Source organism: Lepisosteus platostomus, chromosome 27 (genome assembly GCF_059453375.1).
Source record: "Lepisosteus platostomus isolate fLepPlt1 chromosome 27, fLepPlt1.hap1, whole genome shotgun sequence".
NCBI classification, from domain to species: Eukaryota; Metazoa; Chordata; class Actinopteri; order Semionotiformes; family Lepisosteidae; genus Lepisosteus; species Lepisosteus platostomus.
The window spans coordinates 5,204,795-5,215,681 of NC_142637.1; the positions used below are offsets into that span (position 1 = coordinate 5,204,795).

General features: G+C 43.2%; 1 protein-coding gene and 1 gene segment (V, D, J or C); both read right to left on the reverse strand.

The window, feature by feature from the left end:
• Positions 1 to 218: 218 nt before the first annotated feature.
• On the reverse strand, positions 219 to 1,794 carry LOC148639097 (putative non-functional immunoglobulin lambda variable 11-55). The segment is given in 2 exon segments: positions 219 to 1,309; positions 1,638 to 1,794. Coding segments are annotated over 2 exon segments (396 nt in total).
• Positions 1,795 to 3,472: 1,678 nt separating this feature from the next.
• admp (anti-dorsalizing morphogenic protein) lies at positions 3,473 to 7,921 on the reverse strand. The gene is made up of 5 exons (XM_088621698.1): positions 7,624 to 7,921; positions 6,943 to 7,079; positions 6,158 to 6,280; positions 5,288 to 5,483; positions 3,473 to 5,040 (listed from the first exon to the last, which is right to left on the reverse strand). The coding sequence occupies exons 1-5, from the start codon at positions 7,919 to 7,921 to the stop codon at positions 4,631 to 4,633; spliced, it is 1,164 nt and encodes a 387-aa protein (XP_088477824.1). The 3' UTR covers positions 3,473 to 4,630.
• Between the last annotated feature and the right edge of the window lie 2,966 nt (positions 7,922 to 10,887).

Consider the following 10,887-nt stretch of genomic DNA (forward strand, 5'->3'; position numbering starts at 1 on the left):
TAGTAATAATTAGATTAATATTAGTTCAAATCAGAGATATTTTTAAAGATGCCTTAGTTGTACAGAATTTGTACTTAATTTTGTAGTATTCAGCTTTAAAAACTATTAAATGTTTAACACTCTTTAAACTACAACTGATACAGCTACATTTCTTCCACTGGCCCTTCCACAGTTACTAAATAGTAAATTGCCTTAGCTCCACACCGACAGACGGAACATAACGAACTGAAAACTTTAATAAACTATGACAGACATACAATAAACGCATAGTCTAATAAATGCAAATTTAGGACAATTACCATGACTGAGTATAAAAAAGCTTTATACTTTGTTTTTTTCCAAGAAACATTAAAACTAACAAAAGACAATGCTAGTTTTTTAAAGTTTGCTTAAACTCAATCTGTCGTTAAACGTTGTTCCAATTCAAAAAGACCCATTTTCTCACTACAGATCAATTATATGCAATTTTGTAGCGTTATTGTTTTTGTATTGTATTGTATACAAATGTATTTGTAGTTTTCGTACCGATTTTCTTATCCAATTTAAACCAATTTGGCCGTAAACGCACAGGGCGATCCGGTACATCAGCCCCTCAACGCTAGATCACTAATACCACTGTCAAACAACGCATTCATGAAAACAAACAAGTAAAATAACAATCAAAACGAATCTAAAAGCCTGACGTCACATTGACATTTGTCAGATATATTATGGTCTTACATTGAATAAAGTAATCCCCAGAATGTGCTGATGCAAATGTTTCGTTCGCTAGTTTTTGCTTCGCCTTTTTTTTTAAAGTCAGCTTTGTTTCCATTTTTTTTTTCTTTAATTAAAATGTGTCTCTTGTAGAGAGCTGTCGAGTTTGAGGGCTGGAGCGTTATTTCCAGAGGGTTGTTGCGCGGGCGCTTGTTACCCGATTGAGCCTGAGGGCTGCGCGGCTGTGCCGTGGGTTTTTGTCACGGGCGGAATCACTGTGTTACAAATCTGCTCTCTGCGTTAACCCATTTCCCGCAGTAGTACACGGCCCCGTCGCTCGGCTGTGTTCTGGAAATGATCAGCTCGTAGACGGTTCCTGCGCTGTTCTTGTCGGCGGAAAACCGGTCGGACGAGAAGTTCGGACCATAGCTAGGAGAGCCCCAGCTGTGATAGTGGTACAGGACAAGCTGGGGGACACCCCCAACTGCCTGTTTGTAGAACCCTAACACCTTGCTGTCCTTCCCTTGTCCTATATCGCAGCTCATTCTTGCCGTTTCTCCTGGTTGCGCTGTGACCGAGTTCGTCTGGGTCAGGACTGTTTGACACAACACATCTGTAAGACAAAAAAAAAGGAAACAAAAAAAAGGGTATTTCAGTTGTTTAATTGCAAAGCAAAGACAAATAATTTCGGGAACGAGGTTCCTGTGTAATTACTGTCCTCCTCGGAGTTAGCAATTAAAACGTCTGTTGGGTGTCCCCGAGAGACGGAGACGCACTGAAAACGCTCACTAATTTTGATTTTGTCTATCAATGGACACCCGATTGACAACCTGACACCCCCGATCACAGGATCTGTTTCCGCTACAAAGAAACAACGACGGCGATGAAATCTGCATTTTTTTTTATCAGGTAGAATAAATACGAAACAACGTCAAACTCACATGGTATCTGAATCAAGACGCAGTTTACGAACAGGCAGAGCAAGAACATGGTCATTGTAGGTTTTCTGAAACAAAAAAAACTCAAACGTCTTCTGCTTTAACAGGTTAGGCACTCGAGTCAGAAAGCAAAGCGGCAGAGGACACTGAGAACGATTTATTCATTGAGGTCCAACGGAAATAATTTGCATTTTGAGCTTCAGTTAACCGTATTTGGGTCCTTTCACAGAGCTCTAACTGAATTATTCAAATATCTCTAGGTAATACTTAACACAAAAAATTGGACCGAGCACCGAACAACTCTGGTGGGAGAGATAACTTAGACATACAAAGTAGCAAATATTAAAAACATAATACACTTGAACGCGTACTGTGTGTTATAAGTCTAATTAAAATTGAGAACAGCGAAAACCTCCTTTTTATCGCTTAATTTAACTTAAATACATACATACTTACATATTAAATACAGATGTTTGTACAATTAAGTGCCACAAGTATTTAAATAGTCTAGAATCTATTCTTTGCAACAGTAACTCTTAGTAAAATGACTATTTAATATATTTACACGTGGGGTATTCTTGCAAATATCATAATCATCCACAGTCCAGAAATTCCAACAATATTGTAATAAAGCTGAAAAATAGCTTCAAAAAAGCTAAAATTAGTCCTAAAAGTGAAACACATCTCTGAAATCTTGGGTTTTACACCCAAACTTGTTTTTCTTCAACTCTCCGAGCCAGTGTTTCATATTGCCATATACTGTCCGCTAGAGATGATTTTCCTAGTACCGAAATACATTTTGAGCTCTACTAGGACAAGCAGAAGCAAGCTGTCTGACTGTCAGAAGGGTTGGGTGATTATAGGGTTCCCTAAACCACAGCTATTCAACGGTAGGGATGGAGTAGGGATCAATGCAATTCGATCAGAGTCATTGCCGTGAGCAGTGAGAGAGATACAGCAGGCAGGGGCTGACCAAAACTAGCCGGGCATGTTTCGTCAGTGCACTGAGGGATCCTGGGATAGCCGAGCGCCCTGCAGACGGGTGCTCCACAGGTGCGGGAGAGGGCCCTGCAGCTGCAGCCCCTGTGGAGGGGGGGGGGATCTCCCTTCTCGCCCCTGGGGACTGCACCCGGTGAAGCGCAGAGCAGGCGGAGAGCCATTATTAATCGTTCCTGAGACCCACCTCATGAAACGTTCAAAGAAGATGGGCAGCCAGTCACGCTGGAACGATCAAAATAACGAGGAGCAGATGGCGAGAGTCGGGGGGGTGAGAGGGGAGGTGTCTCAGAACCGGAAGTGAGAGATCAGGTTCAGCTTTCCGATGCTCTCAAGAGAGAACCCCGGCCTCCCTCTGTGAGCGAGAGGACAAGAGGAGGCTGCGAGTCGAGGACCGGTGGTTCCTGGGGCTGCCAGGCCTCGGAAGAAAACAAAAAGGTGTCTGAAGACCAAAACAACCCCAAATCCTTTAAGAGGGAGGAGAATGGGGGCGTTGATACAAATCCCATTGGTTTTTACAAGGACTCCATTAGTTTTGCGACGCAGAAGAATAGTTATGCATTTAAAAATGCTAACGTAATACATTTGTGAAGATACATGGAGGTTAATTTCATGCTGAAAGGCCTTTTTAGCTTGGAGTTAACCTTCAGTTGCACACTGATGCAGCTCCCCACTCAGACCTCCAGCAACAGCAGGAAAGAAGGACCAAGCACATCAGTTTGATTTACTTTAATAGGACATTCCTTTCCTCTTTCATATGCAGGTGTTATATTTACAAATGTACACATTTACAGGATTTTTAAGAATTACTCATATATTAAATATTTATAGCTATTTACACATCTTACATCCCCCCAGGGAACAAGCACTTGTGTCCCTTAATCTATTTTAGCCCCATTTTAGCACAGCAAGTGAGAGGGAACCAAAATGCAGGATTCATAAAGTCCAGATGGATAGTCTCATGCATTTCAATCTAGTGTATTCCTTCCATTGATGGCCAGATTTGTTTATAGAATAATGGTCATCTAATACCCCTGCCTGCACATTATAAGTGAGTATTTCTAACACCTACAATCCACATTCCTGCTGTTTGTGGAACAGACAATATACAGTACGTGACACATACAATATATAAAAGCCATGCTTGGGGTAAAACTTTGTATCAGCTAGGTTCAGCTATGTTCAGCATGCTATGACAGCATGCAATGCTCTTAAACATAGAGAAGAGATCTATGGCACTTGATGGCACAAGTACCAATGCTGACAGAAGTGTAATAAAGTCTTTCTGAAATGTGTAACTGATAAAGAACTGCTAAGCTAGTTTTTGGTGCAGTAGCAGTGAAATTAATATGTAGCATGGATGAATTTCTATACGAGACAATACCGTCCAAGCATCTATTTTCTAAGCACTTAATACAATTCAGGGTTGCGGGAGAGCTGGAGATTATCCCAGCAAGTGTAACAAATACGCCCCTGCGTATAACAGGGATCTCAGCCGCCCAGGCTGAGGGAGGTCTCCTTTAGCTCAGCCGGCAAGTTCCCCGTTGCGTGACGCCGGAGACCCGGGTTCGAGCCCAGGCAGCGAGGGACGAACTGGCAGGGCAGGAGGGGCAAGGGCGGAAACCCAAAGATCCGTTACACCAGCAACAGGTGCGGGGCAGGATACACCCTCGGCAGGACGCCTGTCCATTGCACAGCAGACACAGACAGCAGGGCCAATTTTCCCATAACCTAATTAACTGACCAGTATGTCGCTGGACTGGAAATCATAGCACCCAGGGGAAGCCCACACGAACACAGGAGAACACTGCACTGCACAGCAGCAACGCTCACCCTAGGGCCACTGTGCCAACCCAGAGCACAGTCAGTCAGGTTATCTCCCTACATGCCAGTAAGAAATGTCATCGTGCCTCAGGCTGAAGGTGGAGTTCATCATTGCCTTCCTCGTGGGGTCAGGCTTTCCGATGTTTGTCAGTATCAGTGGGTACCCCACACCTCATCTAATGACACCCACAGCTCCCAGCAACCATGTTGTCGTACTGCTTGAGCACCACATTCTCGTCGTCGTCGAAGTACAGCAAGTTGATGGAGAAGAGCTTGTCGGGCACGCAGCAGGGAGTGTTGACCCCCTTGGTGAGCTTGAGGGCATTGATGATGGACTGCACAGTGGCGTGGTTGGTGGGGCGCATGTTCTGGCCCAGCGGGAAGGGGCAGGACCCTTTGCAGTGGTAGGCGTTGTAGCCCCGGGGGGAGACAATCCAGTTGGACCAGCCGATCTCCTCAAAGTCCACGTACAGAGGCTGGCGCTTGCAGGCCAGGCTGTCTTCATCGCCCAGGGAGCGGGCACTGCGGGCACCGGCGGGACTCTGCACATGGGGCACGCTGGGGAGAGCCAAGTCCTTATCGAGATCTGGAAGGAAAGGAAGCATTGGTGAGGAGGAAGCAGAAGGATGTAGCTCGCATTTCATTTTAAAGATCAGCTTTTAAACCGGGCATTACACTATGAGAGCTCCCAATGGAAAAACAAAACATGCATTAATCCAAAAATGAATAATTGGTCAAATATGGTTCTTAAAGTCTTGATGCAAGGAAATCTAACTACGTAGGGAGAGAGGAGCCCCAGTGTTTTGCTCCTGCAGATGCTGCAGAATAGGCACCTTGCAGAGTGTGCTCCAGGGATGCCTCCCGCTCGCCGTCGTCGGTGAACAGGACCAGCATGGGCTGCTTGCTCTGGTGGTGGCTCCGGCCCGAGGCGAAGCGCACCAGCTTCGCGTCCATCTGGCTGCCCCCCAGAGTTCGGACCACCACCATCAACTCCAGGTTACTGCCTTCTTCGGCCATCCAGGACCGAACCTGCAGCGGCGAGGAGCAGAGACAGAATTAGACATGGAGCTGAATTGTGTCCCCATATGGCAAGACCCCTACAGCCCTGGATCAGACCCTTCATGGTTATTTCCTACAGGCACGACAGGATATATGTATATATATAGGATGTGTTGCCATTCCTATAGCTGCAAACAGCTTAGCCACCATAGATCTTTGAAGCTTGCAGTGGTCCAAGGCATAGCAAGATACACACACAGTGAAATCAACCGAGAAGTAATTAACAATCAATTAATCTAATTAATTATAGGGGGTGGGGATAGTTGACACATTTGTAGCCGCAAACATGCTTTGTAGTCATATCATACTTCTGTCAGCTGAGTTTCTACTGCGTCAGGGCAATGCAACAGTTCTGTGCTGTTATGGATGTGCATTCAGTTCAGAATTTGTATAAAACATCTCTTTGGGCCTTTAAAACTTGTTTTACAACACTGGTAAAGTGGCCTTGTGTGTGTCTATCATTCCTGACGGTGATTTTGACTTATTAAAGGCTCTGTCTGACCGCTGTCCAGCAATGCTTGCATTCTGCAGATGGGATCTGAACCAATGCACACATTCCAAAGCACGTTTCAGGATCACAGATTTGTAGTGTTTCTGTTAAATACGACGGAGTGTGCGCTGCTGGCAGAGGAATGCGGACTTACTGCATGTGTGATGGAGAAGACCTCCCAGCCAGTGGTGTGGACAGGAAGCAGTCTTGAAGACAGCAGCTTCCTGCTCTGGGAAATGTTCAATTTGCTGTTATCCAGGAGCTGGTACACACTCACCTGGGAAACAAAAGGTCACATGGCCTCATTAGCACCGCACACACAATCAACCTTCCTCCTCAGCGCAGTATTTCTCCAAGATGCAAATCACTTGCTCTTTCCTTTCAGTTTTTCTCTCCCTGCATAAATTCAGGCGTAAATAAATGGACATTTGCTATAATCCCACGGTTTACTTGTTTATGTTGAAAGTGATGATTTCTGAGCTGACTCGACGTCCTTTTGTAATTGCAATCATTTTTAAAAACGGTTCGCGGTTAAATTTAACATATTTTAAAATTAATGCAATCGTTTTGAACTTATCTGTCCTGACCCGCCGGAAGCGATGTCATTAAAAAAAAACATTTCTGTGCTGCGATTCCCTCTAGATACTGTAAATCGCTTTCCGCAACGTGTCAATAATGCCCTTGCCAGAGCCGCAAAAACAAGTTGGTAAATAAAAGTATACTGTCATCTATTTTTTTAATCTATTATCTAACAAACTAAGGCATAATGCATTGTTGGATGACAACATTGATACTTTGCAATCTTATGAAAGATACATTTACTCTTCGAACAATTTTCCTTCGGCACTTTACCAGTACATAATTAACATCACTAATTTAACATCTGGAAAGAAACGGCGACAGTTAGTACTGTAGTGTAGGATAAAAAACAAAGTGTACCTGACAGAAGTGCTGTTTGCTGAATACGACGGAAGACTGTGGTCGGAGTTTGAACAGGTGAAGTTCCGCCGTCAGGACCTTCTCTGTCTTCGCGACCGTAGACAAGCTGAACATAAACTGGATTTGTTCGCTGTGAACTACATTGGGTGGAGGAGAAAAGAGAATGTGTATTGTTAGTATACAATTGCATGTGTTAGAAAACACTTGGAAACGCTCTTACATGAAGTGTTATTGCGCATTTCACCTTTAGCCGCCTATCTGAATGACTACGGAATAGTATGTTGTGTCTCTATGAATGTTACTTCTTCGGCCGACGATTTAGTCCCAAGCAGAGTACAATAGGTACCCGTCTCTGCAGATGCGCAATTTGTACTGAAGCAATGTAAGCAACATACCTCACACAAGTGTATTACAGCAGTACTCCACTTGGGACTTTAACCCACAACTTTTCAATTGCGAGTTTAAAACCCCTTAATTGCTTCTCTCTTGCTGCCCGGGGGACTAGGTTGTAGTTGGCTGTCGATTACTGTATTGGTCTCAACGGCTGAAACCGGTTGGCGCGTACGTGTCGCAAAATGACAGTTGCAGTTAATTAGACAGCACCATTAGATTTTTGCTTTGGTTTTGAGGTACGTTGCATCTTACATAGCGGGATGTAACAAAGAATAGGCGCGCTCTTACGTTTGTCAAAGAAGCTGCGGACCGTGTTTCCTTCGAGCAAGTCGGGGTATTTCGTTACGCCGTCCGCGTCCGCGATGGTGTTGTAGAGGTCCAGCATGTACTGGGGGGGCTGCTTGTGAAGGCCTCGGGCGTGCGGCGCGTCTCCCATTCCAAAAACCTCCAAGAGCCTCTTCAGCGCCTCCGAGCGCACCTCCTCCGAGTCGTTCTCCTCAGCAAATCCGTTGTCCAAGTAGCCGAGGGTGGGCCTGCCCCAGCACCCGCTCGCCAAAGCGCACAGGACGAGGACCGCAGAGATCATCTTCGTGTTTTCCGTGGGCACGGCGCTCCTGCTCGGCGGTATTCGCAAAAAGCTTTCAGAAACGTTTCTCCAGAAGCTGTCCCGAGCTAGGAGTGGTTGAAGACCTCCTGTGCCACACTGTTTTATATCAAGTGGTGGAGCTCTGCCTGGGTGCCCCTAAGCCCTGGGACAACAGCTGTAAAAGATGGCATTAAGTCGCAAATGTAAATCAACTATCAGCAAATGTAAAGAAAAGCTAACTGCGGTGTTAACAAGGTGCGAAACCCGCTCCGACAGCCAATAAGCAATTGGGGGTATCCTGTACATCAAGGCGGGGTAAATTACTTCAATACCTCCTGACTTTCTTATAATGCGTTAAAAAATAAGGAAAAAATAACCAAGCGTTACGGATATACGCAGAAATTTGGGTTAAGAGGCGAAATACATTTCCTCATGTGCAAAACGCTTTTGTTGGAAACTCTGCGTGGGGAGTTTGCTCTCCCTGGGTGGCTAACTTCCTTTAAATGAATCCATTAACTGGACAAACAGCAGGGCAATGTCTTACAGGAACGCCAATTACCTCGATAAACAAATAATGGGCCTTCGTTTTAAGGATGTACATAATGTATTAATAAAAATCACCAGCTACTTTGCTCACCTGGTTAAACACGGCTTAAGCGAAGCGACAGTGGTTAATGTAACCTTATTTTATAAACCCAAGCATTTCAATGCATTTAACGGCTACAAGTTGAGGAAATTGGGTTGTCCCTAAGAATGATATTTAGTACTGAGTCCATTTTATGTTTTTCCTTTGTTAATTTAAGTATTACAATTAAAAATAGTCTACCACCCGTTTTGATAAGAACAAATTAAGAATAATACACCTTATAATTGTACGGCCACCTACATGTTTTTTTTTTAAAGCCGATCGATAAATCTCTTGTCTAATCCTATTATAAACCTGCTCTGTTCAATTCCCATCAGAAACGCTCCCGATAATCTGTAAAACCTGTAAACTCGGAACGCAAATTACTCGAATAAATGTCTAGTCGCAACACCGAGAGCTGCCAATCTACAGTAAAACTCTTTAATCCGTATATAAGGAGAACGATACCTGAGATTACAAATGTGTGCTACAGTGTATTTTGTACTCAAATTTTCTAGTTTCAAATCACTTTGTAGTCTCCGATTTCAAATTCTGAGGTCACACATGTGAACAGACAATAATTGCCGCTCATTATATATTGAAGTGTTGAACACACCCGTGAGGAAGTTTACTACCAGCATGTTGTTTTATCGACAATAATGTCATTTTAGGTTCTTCTCTTATTAACTTTGTTACATGTGTTAAAGACAATGCGTTATTATTTATTACTGATTAGACTGATTGCCTTAAATATAGTGCAGTACAGTTGTGCTTAAAGTAACACCTTAGCCGCAGCGCTGTTTTAAGACAAGTGTAACAATTTAGAGATGTGGTTTCAGTTTTAGATGTTTAATTATTACTATTACTGTAAGAAATCATGCTATTATTGAGAAAATGTTGAATATGGTTATAAACTATTTTTCTATATTTAACTCCAAACAGGTCAAACCACAACTGTTGTAGAACAAATCAGTTTTAGTTTTAATGAGTAGATGTGAAATACATTTTGTGTGTACAATTTAAAGTAATATAGAGTAATATTATATACAGAACAGGAATAAGTGGTCATTATGAGGATGTAAAACAGCACCAAGAGAGCAAGAGAGGTATCAGTCAGAATCAACAGGTAGTTTGGTGAATATGAATTGCATGTATTGAATGGCAGCAAATAAAAACAGGTTTTATTTATTGGTGGCATACAATATTATCAAATCAGAATCAGTATGTTAATGATGCAGTTCAGAATCCCAATAATTCTTTGTCATCAATCCACTTTTCACTCTATTTAGATCATTGTAATATGGGTATTGTGAAGCGTTAATTTAAGCACCCAATCACATGCTAAAGGAACATACAGGTCTTGAAACGTGCAGAAAACTGCCTTAAAACTGTTTACATTCAGCACCATTGGCACTGATAAGAAACTGGTGTTGAACAAACATACACACACAATACACACACTGTGTGATTCTCTTGTGCCTGTGGTAGACACTGCTTTTTACACTGCATTTTAGGGACAATTAAAACCTTCCAGCATGCCGATACAGTTCCTAAACATCCACTTACAGAGCTAAGCAGACAGTTCTCCCACTCTCCCCTTTAATTTGCATTTCTGTTGTCTAGATTACAACATACTTATATTTGCTCCTTGAATCCCTCCTCATCAGATTAGTGTTCATCTCTGGTTTTGTCCCTGCCTTTGCTGTCATGTAAAAGTAAGGGCTTTATAGTCCAGAATCCCCAGCTGCTAGGAAGAAGCAATCCATCTACACAAAGTCAACAGGAGCGCAATCTAACGCATGTTAGGAAATTTCCACACCCATTGTGGTCATTGTTTATTCTGAGGTGACCACTGGATGTGACATTGTTAAACTCCAACGCAGGAACCCTAACAAAGGGCCTGCCCCCTTACTGGACTGAGCAGTGACAACAGCTGCCGTCTTTGCCAAACTCTTCCCAATCTCATCAAATCCTTTGTTCCCTTCCGAGAGTCCAAGATGCACATTTCACTGATGCGATTTTTAATGCTGGCCTACTTCCTTTATTGTCCCAGATGGGTAGTTTGCTCAGCAGGAGGGTAAAAGACATGACACAGTACACAACACATTTAACACAACAAGAACCCCATACAAATAAAAGACACAAGTCTACGATGAAAAAACAAATATATAAAGTAAAATCTAAAATTGCCTAAATTAAGCAGGTTAATTGCTGTGGGGATAAAGGATAAATTAGCTCTATTGAATATGCACAGTTTAAATGGGCATCATCCAGGTGGGGCTGCAGAGTGGTGGTGATGGAGGGGAGTCCCCATTACCTGTAAAGAGCTTTGAGCGGAGTG

What these genes read in the sequence shown, in the direction of transcription:
- admp (XM_088621698.1), bottom strand. Translation starts at nt 7,921, where the DNA reads ATGATCTCTGCGGTCCTCGTCCTGTGCGCTTTGGCGAGCGGGTGCTGG. An exon ending in TCTTCTCCATCACACATGCA is followed by an intron (nt 5,484 to 6,157) that starts GTAAGTCCGCAT and finishes TCGCCGCTGCAG; the next exon opens with GTTCGGTCCTGGATGGCCGA. An exon ending in CCTGGAGCACACTCTGCAAG is followed by an intron (nt 5,041 to 5,287) that starts GTGCCTATTCTG and finishes CTTTCCTTCCAG; the next exon opens with ATCTCGATAAGGACTTGGCT.